General features: G+C 40.3%; 2 protein-coding genes across 2 annotated transcripts; one reads left to right on the top strand and one right to left on the bottom strand.

Annotated features, from left to right (window-relative positions):
* Window positions 1-1,433: 1,433 nt before the first annotated feature.
* LOC141910011 (uncharacterized) lies at window positions 1,434-12,404 on the top strand. Its single transcript, XM_074800702.1, has 11 exons — window positions 1,434-1,600; window positions 1,706-1,796; window positions 1,915-2,002; window positions 2,156-2,241; window positions 2,326-2,499; window positions 2,639-2,736; window positions 2,960-3,087; window positions 10,194-10,306; window positions 11,208-11,359; window positions 11,781-11,961; window positions 12,362-12,404. Exons 1-11 carry the CDS (start codon window positions 1,552-1,554, stop codon window positions 12,402-12,404), a joined length of 1,203 nt encoding a protein of 400 aa, XP_074656803.1. The 5' UTR covers window positions 1,434-1,551.
* A 747-nt stretch (window positions 12,405-13,151) lies between these two features.
* Window positions 13,152-15,812, bottom strand: LOC141910010 (G2/M phase-specific E3 ubiquitin-protein ligase-like). Its single transcript, XM_074800701.1, has 5 exons — window positions 15,350-15,812; window positions 14,852-15,027; window positions 14,482-14,651; window positions 13,676-13,902; window positions 13,152-13,399 (listed from the first exon to the last, which is right to left on the bottom strand). The coding sequence occupies exons 1-5, from the start codon at window positions 15,810-15,812 to the stop codon at window positions 13,152-13,154; spliced, it is 1,284 nt and encodes a 427-aa protein (XP_074656802.1).
* Between the last annotated feature and the right edge of the window lie 1,861 nt (window positions 15,813-17,673).

Below are 17,673 nucleotides of genomic sequence, written 5' to 3'. Positions count from 1 at the left end.
AGGCTGCTCGATCGACGGCTTCACGATGACGATGATGGGATTCATTTCGATATACTCGACGATGGAAATTGCGCTGGATCGCTGCTTCGTATGGTGGCTGATTAGGGCCAAGTTAAAAGAAAAAAATTTCGTGCAATATACCATGCAAAAAATATATTGCTTCGTTTCTGCGTACGTTTCTGCGCGGTGCAAAAACGAAATTTACCGCGCTAAAACGCGCCAAAACGAGCGCAGAAACGAAATTTCGTTTTAGCGCCCGTTTTGGCGCGTTTCTGCGCGGTGATTTCTCGTTTTTGCGCCGCGCAAAAACGAAGTTCGTTTCTGCGTCCGTTTTTGCGCCGCGCAAAAACGAAATTTACCGCGCAGAAACGCGCCAAAACGAGCGCAGAAACGAACCTTCGTTTTAGCGCCCGTTTTGGCGCGTTTTAGCGCGGTGATTTCTCGTTTTTGCGCCCCGCAAAAACGAACTTCGTTTCTGCGTCCGTTTTTGCGGGGCGCCAAAACGAAATTTACCGCGCAGAAACGCGCCAAAACGAGCGCAGAAACGAACCTTCGTTTTGACGCCCCTTTTGGCGCGTTTTAGCGCGGTGATTTCTCGTTTTTGCGCCCCGCAAAAACGAAGTTCGTTTCTGCGTCCGTTTTTGCGCGGCGCAAAAACGAAATTTACCGCGCAGAAACGCGCCAAAACGAGCGCAGAAACGAACGTTCTTTTTAGCGCCCGTTTTGGCGCGTTTCTGCGCGGTGATTTCTCGTTTTTGCGCCGCGCAAAAACGAACTTCGTTTCTGCGTCCGTTTTTGCGCGGCACAAAAACGAAATTTACCGCGCAGAAACGCGCTAAAACGAACGCAGAAACGAACTTTCGTTTTAGCGCCCGTTTTGGCGCGTTTTAGCGCGGTGATTTCTCGTTTTTGCGCCCCGCAAAAACGAAGTTCGTTTCTGCGTCCGTTTTTGCGCCATCGCAAAAACGAAATTTACCGCGCAAAAACGCGCCAAAACGAGCGCAGAAACGAACGTTCGTTTTAGCGCCCGTTTTGGCGCGTTTTAGCGCGGTGATTTCTCGTTTTTGCGCCGCGCAAAAACGAACTTCGTTTCTTCGTTCATGCGCGGTAATTTTGGTCGGATGGTGGCGCCAGGGTTCATCTCGTGATACTAATTACGGCCTCAAAACGTTGTATTATTATACCAATTATTTTCTAATTAATTTTCAGAGTTACGTTTATACGCAATAAAATTTCCTTTATCGGTGATTTTCTGATTTTTTACGAAAGCCAGTAGCACTGCCTTCACTTAAAAGTAAACAAATTCAACTTAAATATTTGTAAAAATTGACGTTTTGATGCGGTAGCCAGTGCGTCAAGAATAGTGGTTATATTCACGGTTGAGAAGAGAGTAGGGCATGCGCGTGTAGTTTTAATACAATACAATAAGGTCAGTTCAGTTGAACGTCTGACTGCCCCATTGATACGTGTGATATTGACGACGCGCTATAAGGGTTCCTACGCCGCTACGGCCTCCCAAATCCCACAAATAAACCCCTCGCGCGGTAGATCATGTCGTGTTTTCTACAAGAAGAAGGACAGGATGATGATGTCAGCTCAGGTATGGAAATTGTCTGATTGTCAATACTGATATTTCGAAATTTCATCAAAATATTAATTCTTGGTATTCTAATCCACTCTGACAACTGGTTATATTTCTTTATAGAGGACAATATCATCACACAATTGTTCAACGACGGATTTACTAATAAGGAAATTTGCCACTCACTCGAGACTTATTTTGGATTGGCAATGAGGTAAGAGGTTATGTAGCCCCTAAATAAATGTTACATGCTGAGAGATCGATTAGGCTTAGTTATGCATTTTTGCTAAAATATTCGCAGAATCGTTCTCAAAACCTTGCTCTCTTTGCAGTGAGCGTACATTAAAACGGCGACTCAACAAACTGGGATTAAAAAGGAGATGTAACTATCAATTACATGAAGTTGTCAGTGTAGTAGAGGTAATTATACGGTGAGACCTATCCATATTTAATTTCTAGTGTTTCATTAATATCAAAATGTGTCATCGTAATATCAAGAATGTATGAATGGAGATTCAGATATCATTCTGACAAGTTAATTACTGCCAGTAATATAGGTTTCTTTAATTATAGGAAGAGGTACGTGGCAGTGGTAGCTGTTTGGGCTACAGAGCCATGATTAGTCGATTGAGGAATCGCTATGGAATTCGTGTTCCTAGGTACGATGATGGTCCGTAATTATCAGGAGTGATACATCGACTGTTAACCTATATTTTAACCCAGCATTGATGAATTATTTTCAGGACAGTTGTTTCGGGTGTCCAGCGCTTGATTGATCCAGAAGGAGTCAGGGAAAGAGCTAGTGGTATCCTCCGTCGCCGTAATTATTCAGCCAAAGGTCCTAATTATTTGATACATGTTGATGGGCATGATAAGCTTAAGCCGTATGGCTTTGCTATACATGGAGCCATAGATGGGTAGGTAATCGGTTGTTTTTCCATATGCTGGCCTGGATTGTTCTATCATTTGATCTGATATGTGTGTGTGTGTGTGTGTGTGTGTGTGTGTGTGTGTGTGTGTGTGTGTGTATGTCTTAGGTATTGCTCCAATGTATAGTTATTCTAGGAGGATTCTTTGGCTCAACGTAAGCAATACAAATAATGACCCTGCTGTTATTGGCTGGTATTTTGTCGATTTTATAGAGCAAATAAAAGGTAGGTATTTTGTCATTATGCAACAAACCTGAAAATATAATCTCAATTTTCCAATATTTTCGATACTCTAATCGAAATAATGCATGAAAAATATTAAATTGTTATTGCCTTACAACGACTGCTTTGAGAAATACAATGACTTCACTATTACAATGCAATGCCATATATACATGTCAAGAACAATTGGGTATTCATGTTTTTTTTATTATTTGATTTTTTTTAGCTGTACCTCGTTGCGTCAGGATTGATGCGGGGACCGAAAATGGTATTTTGGCATCCATTCAAGAAGCTTTCCTTACGGACCATACAAATGAAGCCAGTGTAGTAATCGGAAGATCTACTAGTAATCAGGTTCGTTGACGATAAAAATTTCACTCTTTTACAATGAAAAAGTTTCAATCATCACTTTCTGATTACATATATTTAATTGTTGACATGTATCCGTAATAACCAACCTTAAAAACACTGCTAGCTAAAATAAATTTATAACCAAAGCTCAGGCGCGGATCCATGAGGTAGCACCTGGGGCACGTGCTACCCGCTTGACTTTTAGTTGGGCCCCAAAAACCTTTCCCATCATAAATTCGGTACCACCTGAGGACGTCCAATGGCCTAATATGTCCCCTAATATGTTTTTCTTTGTTTGAAAGAAGCTCAAATGCTTGAAATTGCATCTGCAGGGGCTTATTTTCAGAGGGAGGAAACCCCCTTTGGCTTCGCGTCTTCGGCGCTCACTACCAGTGGATATTGCCTCTTTGCAATAATTATCGCCCTTTGTCGGTGACGCCATTCAGTTTGACACCATTCTTTCTCTAGTTTATAGTTTGAACCGCTCTTATCAGTACACTTTCATTCAGGCATTACGGTAATTCGACTCTCTTTAGATAAACGACTATTTCCAGGCATCACCCACGTCTCTCTTTCCTCTGCGCATGCGTATATAATCATAACCTTATAGTTTTAGTAAAATATATTCAGTTAGTGATATGGAAATTCATGAGTTAGATCTGATCAATTGATAGTCGCCACTCGGACGGCCAGAGTCGACGACATTGGTGCCGTGACCAGGATACTAATCATCATCATCAATACACAACGCAATGCATTAATGGATAAAAAAGTCAACTAACTCAAACGAAGTCAAAAGTTAAGAAAATTCAATTCATCATGACGAAGATCGAACAACTCATCAGAAAAAGAGAATCAACCATCGACGCATTTGATGCGGAATACTCTGTTATTCTGCAAATAATGCAGCAAACAACGGTAACCGAAGACCAGGGGACTGAGCTCGAAGCTCGCCTGGAAGAATTACAAGACGCACACGAAACACGGGAAAACGTTTCTAATCAAATCCAAGAGATGATTAGAAACGACGACGACGACTATAAAAACGAAACGAAAACATCAAACGCAAGACGATCAGAAGAACGAGTTAAACTTCTGAAAACCAAACGATATATTGAAAACCACACGAAGTCTAAACAACCCGAAACATCAACTGTCCGGGTAACAGACGACAATGATCATCATCAATTTACGGCGAGATTACCTAAATTGAAACTGCCTGTATTCGACGGAACTTACACCCAGTGGACAGCGTTCTGGGAAACGATTGAATGCGACGTCATCGCAGGAAAATTCAGCGATATAACAAAATTCAACTATATCGTCGGTCAGCTTCGGGGAAGCGCCCTCGAAGCAGTTAAGGGACTATTCGCATCCGGCTCGAATCTCGAGACATTGACATCAATTCTGAAAGATCGTTTCGGACAAAATCGAAAAATTGTTCGAGCGCATATTCAGGAAATCTATGATATTCCATCAACAACTTCGAACTATTCAGGACTGTCACAATTTCTAAATAAGATCAACGCGAATGTAAGATCATTAAAACATCTGGGCGTTGACGTTAACGCGTGTGCACCATTCATCATAACATCGTTAGAGAAAAAACTACCGCGTAATCTATTAGAAAAAATGGGCACATGCGGTCAAAAAGATAACTTTGATCTGGATAAATTCATTAACACATACGAAGAGTGTCTCGACAATCTGGGTGAAAATGTAAGTGAAAAATCTCTACAGTACCAACATCAGTATCGAAATTCGAGATCCGGTACTGCGACATCATTGGTATCCGTCACTAAACAGACACAGTTGAAATGCACATTTTGTGACGGTGAACACTACCCAACAAACTGTCAACTACCAATCGAAGAACGTCTTCAAAGGGTAATCGAAAGACGATTATGTCGAAACTGTCTCAAACCAAATCATCAAGCAAAGGACTGTCAAAACCGCAATCGCTGTAAAATATGCAAGAAGACACATCACACGTCAATTCACCGAGATCAACATCAACAAACCGTCTCCGGATGTACATTCGTCAACCAAGGTCATGCGCTGGATAAAATCGTTCAAACATCGGATATAAATAATGTCAAATCATGCGAGGATATGAATTTCAGTATCGATTTCGGAAAATACGCATTGGATACTACCAACATGGTCAGTAATCAAAATCATGATTATCAAAATGAGGTTGTGTTGCTGCAAACGGGGCAGGTGAGTATTGAATATCACAATCACACTTTGGAAGCCAATACCCTGCTCGACAATTGTTCCTCTATGTCATACATTCGCTCCGCTGTTGCCAAAGCTCTCAAATTGGTACCGTCGTACCAACTATCGAAAAAGGTAAATGGTTTCGGTGGCCATTCTACGAAGCGCGTATTTGATATGGCACCCATAGGCATTAGAACATCTGATGGCGTTAAATTCATCGACGTAGCTGTCACTGATGAGATAATTCGTCCCATCTATCGACACGGTTGGGCTGATTGTCTAAAGTACGAACAAATCTCAAATGCAAACCTCGCAGATAACTTCAAATCCGAGGTATTCGTGGTCGATTTATTAATCGGTACTGCCCATCATCATCTATTCTTAAAGAACAATCTGGAGGACGTACCGGACGGTCCCCAGTTACAACACACGAATCTCGGTAGTTTCGTTTTCGGGCCCTTACACAGGTTGTTAACCCCTATTGATACAAATAGGTCTAGTACAAATGCATACACGGTAAGTACCCTTACAGACTCATCAATTAACAATCGGGAACTGTTGGATGACCAAAGCATAGGAGACTATCTACACCAAAACATAGCTGAGTTTCCCGGGGATAACACTTTCGATCGAGAAAGTTTCATAACGCAGTATCAAGGTAAGATAGAGTATAAACATGGGTGTTACTGGGCCCCACTCCCATGGAAACATGAACATGATGAGCTGGGTACCGATCTGGAACAATGCCGGGCTAGATTGTTTCAGATCACCAATCGTCTCCAAAGAACCAATCAACTTGACCAGTACATAAAAGTAATGGAAGAACATCGCAACCGAGGTACAGTATCTGAATTACCAAACCCTGATTCTGTCAAGGAAGGGGATTGTTACTACTTGCCACATTTCCCTGTACTAAAGGAGAGTAACACAACCCCTTTACGGATCGTCTTTGCGGCTAACGCAGGCTCCCCATCATTAAACGACTGTCTGTATGAGGGTCCAAATATGCTCATTGATCTACCTACCCTCATAATGAAATTCAGAATTGGTAGAATTGGTTTGTCGGCAGACATAGCTAAGGCATTTCTATCAGTGAAACTACAGGAAGGCGACAGGAGGTATGTACGATTTCTCTGGTACAAGGACAATAACCCAAACAATCCGATCGTTCCTTACCAACACAATACCGTTATTTTCGGTTCTACTGCTAGCCCGTTCATGCTAGCGGCAGTGTTGAATAAGCATTTGCAACTGAGCGATTCTTGGATCGCAGCGGATATGATCAACAGATTTTACGTTGATAATCTACTCACGAGTGTGATGTCAGAGGTCGATGCTCTGTCATATTATCAATCATCGAACAAAATTCTCAACGACGCAGGTTTCCACTTACGTCAGTGGGCCTCGAACTCGAAACAGGTAAGCGATGCAGCGAAAATCGATGAAATTCAGTACCCCACAGAAGAGGTGTCAGTTCTAGGAATGAGCTGGAATACTAGAACTGACCTCATTTCGTTATCTCAGGCTCAGTTGGTTACAACAACAACAAATACTAAACGGTCTGTAGTTTCGCAAACAGCCTCGGTTTATGACCCACTTGGCTTAGCTGGCCCAGTTATCGTATTAGCTAAGATATTTATCAACAAACTGTGGCTGACTGGAAAAGACTGGGATGACAGGTTATCAACAGAAGAAACGGGTGAGTGGGATGTCATTAGGTCAAATTTACGACAGACGAATGAAATCATAGTGCCGCGTTGGCTTGGTATGGACACCAATCAGAAGGTACATTTCATGGTATTCTCCGATGCTGCTCCGAATGTAGCCATCGGCTGTGTGGTTTATGCAAAACAAGGTGGAAATGTACAGATTATAGGTTCTAAAAACAAAGTCGTGTCCAAAAACAAATCCGGATGGACTGTTCCAAAGTTGGAGCTCGAAGCGATGACTATGGCTGTCAAATATGTAAACACAGTCATAGACGCATATTCATCACAATTCAAAACAATTGAGGTAAGATATTTTACCGATTCAACTATAGCTCTGTGTTGGCTGAAATCAAACAAGGATTTGACCCAATTTGTAAAGAATCGAGTCGAAAAGATCAAGAATGGGAGCCTTGTGGATCGCTGGACGCATGTGGCTTCAGAACACAATCCGGCTGACATCATTTCTAGAGGCATGTCCTTTGACAATCTTAGAAGATCTATGTGGTTCACAGGCCCTCAGTGGATGCTAGCCTCTTTGGCCCCTCCCGTTGCTAATGAGGATATCGGGGTCACAATCCTCGCAGCAGCAACAGAATACGAAAATGAATTCATCACTCGAGAAACGCAAGATTCCGACAAACAAGGTATTCACAACATTATTGATGTCAACGAATTCACTGATTGGACCAAGCTCATAAAGGTTATAGCGTTGGTCAAGCGAGCCTTTAAAAAAGGGCTAACACACAAACGATGTCAATTGTCTGCTGCTGACATGTACTCAGCTGAAATGACACTGATACTTAGCCACCAACGTAGAACATACCCTGATGTTTTCAGATACATCGAAACAAACAAAGGTAAGTGCCCTGCTCTTGTTAGGCAGTTAGGTATCGAAAAAGACAAACATGGTGGTTACCTTCGTTGTGTAGGTCGACTTAAGAATGCGAAACAGGTAAACCCTCTTCTCATTTCACACAACTCATACCTAGCTACGCTCATCATACGCCAATCTCACGAAAATGTCCTACACTACGGTGTTGGTATGACAATATGCGATGTTCGGAAGCGATATTGGATCTCGGCGGTCAGATTCGTTGCCAAGAAAGTTCTCCATCGATGCGTAACATGCAAAAAGCTGTACGGTAAGCCCTATACCGCCCCTGACCCCCCACCTCTTCCGGACTTCAGGTTGACCAATTTCAGGCCTTTCTCCGCCACTGCCGTGGATTTCACTGGCCATTTGAATGTCCGGAAAGGGGTGACAGAGGTAGGTAAATGTTACATATGTTTGTACACGTGTTGTACAACCCGTGCGGTGCATTTAGAAGTGGTTAACGACCTGTCCGTAGATTCATACATACGCTCGTTTCGACGTTTTTGTACGGCCTATTCGACTCCAAATATACTCTACAGCGATAATGCGAAAACCTTCGTCGCGGGGGAGGCTGAAATAAAGCGTTTATTTGAAATCGCAAATTCGTCTCAATCACAAAACCATTTTGCTGAAAAGCGTGTTGCCTTCAAGTATGCTCCAGTCCAAGCCCCTTGGATGGCGGGAGTTCACGAGCGGTGCGTAGGTACGATAAAACGAGCTGTCAAGAAAACGCTTAAGAATGCTCTCGTTACAATTGAAGAATTACAAACGCTTGTTAAAGAAATTCAGGCTATAGTAAATAATAGGCCCCTAACTTACGTCGAAGAAAAAATTGACGAGCTAAAACCAGTCACTCCTAATTCGTTAATCTATGGACGTGACGTCGAGTTGATACCTAACGAAGAAATCGGGGAATCTGAAATATTTGATGCGGATTATTTGAACAACACGAGCATAACGTTGCAAAAGATGGCCTTTTATAGAGCCAAGCTCATTACTGATTTTCAAAACCGCTTTAAATCTGAGTACCTAGCGGTACTCCGCGAACGACATAGAACTGAAATTAAAAAGCGACATCACAAAAAGGCCACAATAAAAAACGGAGATGTGGTAGTGATTAACGACAAAGACACTCCTCGTCACAAATGGAAACTCGGAATTATTACCGAAACCCTCGAAAGTAGTGACGGCGGTATCCGCGCGGCTAGGGTCAAAACCATCAACGGAACAACTTGTCGAGCAGTGTCAAAATTATATCCACTTGAATTTAGTGTAGATGTGATTGTGAAACAAAACAAATCAGCATCTGACAAACCCAAACCATTAAAAAGACCCTGTCGTGAAGCAGCACACAAAGCTCGAGCTAAGATTGCTCAACTGGCGACTGATAGTGATCATGATTCGGATTCGACTTAGTTGGGAATTTACATTCGAACGTGTTTAAGTTTACATAAAAATTCTTATGTTGAAAATTGTGTGCATCTCGTTCAATCTCGCATATATTTTAGTTTAGCGTAGATTAGTATTAGATTAAATAGTTTGTTATATGTTACATGTTCAAATGAAATCAAAGTGTATCGGTGATTACATATTCGTGGATTATTTCAACGCGCGCAGCCATGACCTATGGAATGGAACACAGTGACCTACAACCGTGGATAACTCATATCACCGGATGATATAAACATTAGTAATTTTAATCACGCCAGTAACTGTTTACGCGTTTACACCTGGAACTTTAATTGTTCAACTACAAATTGCATATGCGGATATTATAAAAAGACACTAGAACTACGCTGCGACTATTTCATATCTTGTACCTATCTTCCGGCGGGGGAGGATGTCGGTGACGCCATTCAGTTTGACACCATTCTTTCTCTAGTTTATAGTTTGAACCGCTCTTATCAGTACACTTTCATTCAGGCATTACGGTAATTCGACTCTCTTTAGATAAACGACTATTTCCAGGCATCACCCACGTCTCTCTTTCCTCTGCGCATGCGTATATAATCATAACCTTATAGTTTTAGTAAAATATATTCAGTTAGTGATATGGAAATTCATGAGTTAGATCTGATCAATTGATAGTCGCCACTCGGACGGCCAGAGTCGACGACACCCTTTCATCAGGTGCTACCACTCCATATATGCCCTGGATCCGCCCCTGAAGCTTTTGCATACCTATTTGATTTGTTTTGTCATTTTATTAGTTCCCTGTAAATATGTACATTATTTACATCAGCAAAAACACCAAAAAGGGTACGTGCGCACACAAACTATAAATAGAAAATGTTATTTTCCTTCAGCGAATAGAGAGGTGGTGGCGAACACTGAGACATTCACTTGGCCAATATTGGATGAATCTGTTCAAAGACATGGCGGATCGTGGTTTGTTTTCGAATGCTGATCCTATTCATATGTAAGACTTAATCACTGAATGTTTGTTTTTAGCCCACTTGGGACTTTAGTCCCAGCGGGCTATTGCGTTCACTTTTCACCCGTAGATGGAATCCAGCTTCAATGCATGGATTGTCTTGATCTTTGATTTATACATGTATCTCCCCTAAACACATCTTCAGCCCAAAAACTGGCCCGGTCAGATTCAAGATGGCCGACTCGCGGCTATTTTTGTTCGCCAAAATCGCACTTACACATTTTTGGAGTTTTTAAGGGCAATTTTAAAGACACTTCAATCTTGATCTTTCAGATATGTTTGTATCCCCCTATGGTGCATCAGCATAAGAAAAATTGGGTCGATCGGACACAATATGGCCATCCTGTGACCTTTTTTATGCCCAAATAGTTCATTTTTGACCAGAATTCGGAGACCTGAATGGTTTGCCATTTTTCATTGAAATTGGTGATGGGTATATTTTGAGAAGGGCTCTTAAACAAATTGTTCGATCAGTCAAGCGTGACGCAATTGACAGCCATCTTAGTGTCGACAGTCCTCATTTGTAGATAGAAAATGGTTTTCCGGACTCATTCTATGATTGTGTCGAATTTCAAGGTCATTGGTTTTTGTATTATGGTCACCAGGGGCGTTGAATAGCCGATTAACTTAGTATTTTCATATTGTATTTGTCCCTAGGCATATTTTGTAACCACAATCAATTGCAAAATTGTAGCTTGCGACATTTTGAATGATTGTGGTCAGTTTCAAGGTCATTCTTTTCTTGATATGTTCACTAGGTCTATTGAATATTGAAATTTTCAGATTGTTTTTCAAACCACTTTCCAAGTGGGCGTGGTGTCCCTGGTCCCCTAGTTGTATCATTAATATGATATATGGATATATTTTCAAGTATTACCATTTTCAGTGACACGCTACGATACTGTTTTTTTTATTTGATCACCAACGACTTGCTTGACTTCCAAAGGGAATGGAACACACATGTAATTGGTCCTCAGAGTAACATGGAAGTACCGAGTGGTAAACCTGATTTATTGTACTTCACTCCAGAGGTGTTTGGTGAGTTATATTAAAATAATGTCACAAATTATACCATTTATCATTTGCCTACATAAAACGTTTGAATATATATCTCTAGTGAGGGAATTTATTATTATGTGGAAACTAGGGTAGGATCCCGGATTTTGGATAAGGGAGGCGGGAGGCATCCGGCTAAATCCCCCGAGGGGGTCTGGAGGCCGTTCTCCTACAAAATTCTGAAATACAGGATTTTCAGGCATGAGGACAAAATCCACACCTGGGGTCTTTTTCAAAACGTATCTCGGCAATAATAAGGGGGCGGGCGGGGCGTACGCCGCTTCCGTCCCTCTAAATCCACCCCTGGACCATACGCATTTATAGCATTGTTGTCTTTGATATGGTCATTGTACTTATGGTTCTCGTATAATGACCAGTATGTTTATCTGAATTTGTATTCTAGGAACAGATGATTACAAAGTGGCCATTGATACGGGAATACTGGATCAAATACGCCGGGATTTTTGCAAAATCCCAAATCGAACTCGAGGGTGTGATCCACAATTTTCCGCGTTATGTGATGGAATTCTCGCGCAAAGCAATTTTGGAAGATTTCCTTCAACCTCGATCGAAGCTTGCGACATGTATGATTGGCTATTATCTAAGTTTAGATAAATGTGTAAAATGTATTTTGTATACATGTTAGTACTGTATGTATATATTGGAAGATAAAGACAGAATAAATTCATATTTTCCAAGATACTTCTTATTAGATCTTTATTCTTGTAGACTTGCTGGCGGACACATATTCAACAATGTTAGAATACGTCTCTTGGTGGAAATATCTATTTATTGAAGGCAGTTGTCTTGGGCAAAGCCTTTACATGTTGTTCTTATCGAAACATATTTGAATGGTATCTAAACTCAATCAATGGTTAATTGAAGAAGTCCTACTGGTACCCTTGGATGTTTTTATTGCTGTCTGTTTCTTTAGTTCTGACACATTAGCTTCTGTTTTTCATCATGCGAGTTTATATACTTTAGGTTACTTGTATTTCTGGTCATTCCACCTGATGATGGCTGTTAATCAACAGCCAAAACGTTGTGGTCTCGTTTTAATAAATTCTATTATTTAAAATTCAAATTGTGGGACTTCTTCAATTATGTACAGTCTACACGGATTAGAGTGTTTATTCAACTACTATCAATCAATAGTGGTGGGTTAAATTGACCAATTGGCATCTAATTCTGCTAATCTAATCTATTAACACAATCAAGTCTCAGCATATCCAACTCATGATCAACACTGACTTTAGTTTTGAGTTGTTCTGTTTAACTTAATGGTTTCTCTTGAAGAACAAACAGTCTCAACCAGAATGCCGACAAACATCAAGAGAAAGCGATTATATTTCTATTAACTGGCAATAAATTTTATTGTTATATTCAACCACTGTGGGGAAATAAACATTAAAAAATGTGTCAGGCATATAACTTTGTCTTCATAAAATGACCTTAACATTCATACTTTGATGTGCTAGCACACAATAGGTAGTATTTTAAACAGATTGCTTAGTCATCCCTAGGCAATCAATAAAAAAAAAGTTAATGTTAAACAGTAGATTATCCTAAGTTTCGTTTCCATAATACTTAGTCGTCCATCAATGAATTGTAAAAACATTTTAGTGCATTTATAACCGTAATCAATACCATAAAATCTAAGCTAGCATAATCACTTTTACTTAAAACAGTAGATAATGCAGTGTCACACATGTAACTAGAAGTAAAGTCTACAAACAGTTTAACAGATTATAATCCAGCAAATCACGGTTATGACCTATGCCTCAGTGAAAGTTTGGCTGGCATTTTTTATTGCTGCATCCATATAAAATTTAAACAATTCGTAAGAATTGTGTACCGGCACCGAAAGAACATTGCCGCATGTGTTTGCAATGGGAAAGTCTTTAGTACAGTCACCAATATCTCCCCGATGTCGAAACTGCAGGGTTAATTTAGGGCTGAACCCTAAAACTGGAATCTCTTCTAGGCCAGTGATGAAACGTATGAAATCCGTAATGAATTCACCTAAAAAACAAATTTAATCAGAAAAATACTTAATTTGCTATGAAAAACGCCACCTGGTTGTAAAGCAACCACATTTTAGAACCACCAAATATCAAAAGGATCCATAGAAGCGTCTTCAAAATTTCTCAAACTAACTGGATTCTGTCTAGGGACGAATGAAAAGTGAACGCAATAGCCCGCTGAGACTCAAGTTCCAAGTGGGCTAAAAATTGGTATTACTGTCTATTACAGCTAAAGTCCCAAGTGGGCTAAAAATTACAACATGGCTAAATTTACCTTCGATATCAAGGATATATTCCTTGAAATATCCGTATGCTCTGTTTTCCAAACGTAATCGATTTGATTCTGGTTCGCTCCAGTAGGTTTGTTCCATGTCGAATAGAGCATACACATCCTCGGCTGTATATTTTCTGCCTTCCAGTTTACAAAACGCATCTTTAAAAAGATGTGGGTATGCGGTTATGTAAAATAACACGCCATTATCCTCCAATCCAGATTTTAACCTGAAAGGAATGATACATTTTAAAGCAAATCGTGGCATCTCATCGACTCAATCAATTATATAATGCATTTTTAATTTCTATAGTTTGGTGGCCATTTTTAAAGAATTATTTAAGTGAAAAAACATGTAGTCTGTCCACTGATGTAGCCCTGCTGTGTATCGTTAACCCTAATTATTCTTTATTTATGTAATGGCTCGAATGTTGCAGCCACTTGTATTATATGGATGATGAACTGAATTACTATTAAATTACTTATTGCCATTGGGAGTAGGCCTAAGGAAAGAATATACGAGCATAATAAGTTCCAGGTTTATCATGTTATCAAATTTCAAGATTTTAAAGTTTTCAAAAAGCGGTGAGATCGAAGCATTGTATTTTGAATTAGTTATTACCCGAACAGCTTTTTCCGCAATTTAGTTAACGTATTGATTTATTGTTTAGAAATCATAGGCCCCAAACAGGAAGACAATAATTGAGGTGTGAATCTATATAGCTATATTATAAATGTCCGAATTGCCTTTGAGATAATACTTGTGTCCACAAAATACAACATATATAATATAAAGGCACTGAACTTACTGTGCCAAAGGTACACTCAGTCGCTGAACAGCCAGAAATTTACATAGTCCTTTGATTAGTCGCTCCTTGTTGTTATATGTTGCCAGAGTCATGCAGCCAGAAACTGAGATGACGCATTCATGTTTTGCCACCATCTCGTTGAAGCTTTCTTCATCTTCACATCCTGCTATCTATAGAATCAAAAATACATGTATTTTTGATAGAATTCAGAGAAAAAAGATAACTGTTGCTGTGAATACATGTTTACTTGATCTTGCCCATCATCTGGGGAAATTTGTTTACATGAAGGCTTGGCTGCGTTTCTAAGCTACGTTCAAGACGTAATTTTTTCTTTATAAAAATGTATCAGATTAAGAAGACATTTCCTTACCTGTTCTAAAGTATCTTTCTCATCCCCGCAAGCTTCCAACGGTATCTTATTCCCTCTAGTCTCGTTTGCAATCATCGCATACGTAAATGGATCCAAGAAGGTTGGTAGTGGTCCTCTGTGCGTTATGCTGTACGAAAGTATGCGTCCAGCTGCCAGATAATACTGCTTTTCAACGGCTTGAATTAATGGAATACAATTAATTAATCATTCTGTGATACACTTACAATGTATAAATTATTTTTGTTTAATTTTTCTTCCTTTTACACATTTCTGTCAGTCTAGCATAATGCATACTGAGCCGTCCTTGTTTAAGACAAGTGTCACCAATTACTGTAATAAATATTTTTCCAGAGATTCGCGATGGTAAACTACAGGTTAATCATTCTTACCAATAAGCTGTTGAATGATGCCAAGTGATTAGTATGTGATTATATAAACAACAATTTTTGGGAGCTGTATGAGTTTTTGAGATGAAATGATGTGCCGATAGATATTCACCTGATGCGCTCAAAGCCAAGAATTTTTTCTCTTCATTTCCAGCGAACAAACACGAATTACTCAGCTGTTTGACGAATAAAGTAAGAAATTCTCTCGTTGGACCACCTCCATCAATTGCAAATTCCGCCTCAAACAATACGTTTAATCTGTTTCGGGCGCACCACTGTCTTCTTAAAGCAGCTCGAAATCCGACGTAGAGTGCCTCACTGCGGTCCCCTACATTTATCAAATTTACCCCATTTGCGTGTTCATCGGGCTGAAGCATGTTCAATATATCTCTGAGTGTCATGAGATCGTCTGTGTCACGAATGATAATTGTACTACTAGCACCGTCAATAATAGAGTCCTGATCTGAAACCGAGCCTGCTATTGGACTGAGAACAGTCGCAGAATGTTGAGAAGTACTTGCAACAGCTACTTGGTTCATCTGAATGTGCTGATTCTGTGTTGTTGGTTGTTCCATCATCTGATGAATTTCAGGGGGGCGAAACTCGTCAGAAGAGAAAAGAAATGCTGACATCGAACTTCCATTTGTTTGGCCGAGTGCTGACTGTGAGGGGGTTGATTGGTTAGGTTGACCGGTTTGGAAAGGCGGGTAAGAGAGTCCAGTGGTGAAATCAAGTGCTGACTGTGAGGGGGTTGACTGGTTAGGTTGACTGGTGACCGAAGGCTGATGAGATCCGAATGCTGATATTGAACTTCCAATTGTTTGACCGAGTGCTGAATGTGAGGGGGTTGACTGGTTAGGTTGACTGGTGACCGAAGGCTGATGAGATCCGAATGCTGATATTGAACTTCCAATTGTTTGACCGAGTGCTGACTGTGAGGGGGTTGACTGGTTAGGTTGACTGGTGACCGAAGGCTGATGAGATCCGAATGCTGATATTGAACTTCCAATTGTTTGACCGAGTGCTGACTGTGAGGGGGTTGACTGGTTAGGTTGACTGGTGACCGAAGGCTGATGAGATCCGACAGCTGATAAAGGGTCCGTATCTGCTTCATGTGTCGACAGTTCTTCACAACGCGTATGTAGATAAAGTCTTATGGGAAAATTGTTCACCGATGTCGCATAAGTCCCGAGACAGAATGGTTCTCCATTTATAAGATTTGGTACGGACTTCCCAGTAAAATCACCGACGTAAACATCCGTAAGATCGGAGCATTGTACATTATTGGCTCGTGACAAACCATTCGGAAGAAAATAGTTTTGTAACTCTTGTTTTAGTTCTTCGTAACTGAGGGATTTTTCTAAGTCCAATTTAAACGATCCTCCTCCTCTACTGATTGGCACCAGTTCGTATTTGCCGTTTGCCTTCGCATGTTTCCACCCAATTCGAATTTTGTAAGTTGTTTTGACAGCGTTTTGGTTTCCTATTTTACTATTCTCAGCTGCTTTATCCTTGTTGCTTACGCCTTGTTTAGTTTTCAGTCGCCGGTACGAGTGAAGTCTGTGAAGGACGCTGCTTGAACTTGTCCCTGAAATAAGAATTCATATAGTAAAATGCTGGAATCAAATTTTAAAATTATCCATTTAAAGTGCGTACGCTTGACTTCTGGGTATTTTTAACCCCCCTTCCCCCCATGTACGCTATCTGTACATTTTTATAACCCACTTGAGTAAATACTTCAGTAAATACTAAATAACCCCCCTCCCTATAAAACTAAATTTTTCAGGATTCATGGTTTAAAGAAGGCAAAATTCTCCAGCCTTCATCAGAGCTCCGACGACGATGTACCGTATCGACAAAGTGAAAATTCCTGGGAAATCCCAAGAAACATAGGGGATATTTGTAAAAATCATAATAAACTTCCCCCCTTAGAAAGTATGTACACTTTTAGCTCACCCCTCCCCTCCCCCTGTACGTTTTTGTACGGATTTTAAAACCCCCCTTCCCCTATGGGCATACGTACTTTATGCACGGCTCCATATTTTTCACAATCAGAATCCACAGATTAATGCATGAACTGTTTCTACTTTTTAGAATTAGGCAAATGTAGATTAATGAGAGATTAATAATAGAACAAATTCTTAGTATAATCAGATCACTTACCAGTACTGTTCCGAGCTACTCTGCATCGTTGTTTCAGACGATTTCGGTCACCAACCGTTGTGATTCCTATCGTACAAAAATCTTCATCGCTCAACATCTCTACATCTTCTAAGCCGATCTAGAGTAAAGATATGAATTGATTAAATAACAGCTATAGCCCATAAGCTACAACTTAATAGATGGGACGCGTATATGTGGATACTACAATGTGTCTGAAATATATTTCTTTTATCAGATTTAATGTCGTTTGACCCTTAAACCTCGATGAGAGTC

Source organism: Tubulanus polymorphus, chromosome 8 (assembly GCF_964204645.1).
Source record: "Tubulanus polymorphus chromosome 8, tnTubPoly1.2, whole genome shotgun sequence".
Classification (NCBI taxonomy): Eukaryota; Metazoa; Nemertea; class Palaeonemertea; order Tubulaniformes; family Tubulanidae; genus Tubulanus; species Tubulanus polymorphus.
This window is presented reverse-complemented; position numbering and strand designations above follow the sequence as displayed.

What these genes read in the sequence shown, in the direction of transcription:
- LOC141910011 (XM_074800702.1), top strand. Translation starts at nt 1,552, where the DNA reads ATGTCGTGTTTTCTACAAGAAGAAGGACAGGATGATGATGTCAGCTCA. An exon ending in ATACATGGAGCCATAGATGG is followed by an intron (nt 2,500 to 2,638) that starts GTAGGTAATCGG and finishes TCCAATGTATAG; the next exon opens with TTATTCTAGGAGGATTCTTT. An exon ending in AATGCTGATCCTATTCATAT is followed by an intron (nt 10,307 to 11,207) that starts GTAAGACTTAAT and finishes TACCATTTTCAG; the next exon opens with TGACACGCTACGATACTGTT.
- LOC141910010 (XM_074800701.1), bottom strand. Translation starts at nt 15,812, where the DNA reads ATGGAACAACCAACAACACAGAATCAGCACATTCAGATGAACCAAGTA. An exon ending in AGAAAGATACTTTAGAACAG is followed by an intron (nt 14,652 to 14,851) that starts GTAAGGAAATGT and finishes TTGATTCTATAG; the next exon opens with ATAGCAGGATGTGAAGATGA. An exon ending in CTGAGTGTACCTTTGGCACA is followed by an intron (nt 13,903 to 14,481) that starts GTAAGTTCAGTG and finishes CATTCCTTTCAG; the next exon opens with GTTAAAATCTGGATTGGAGG.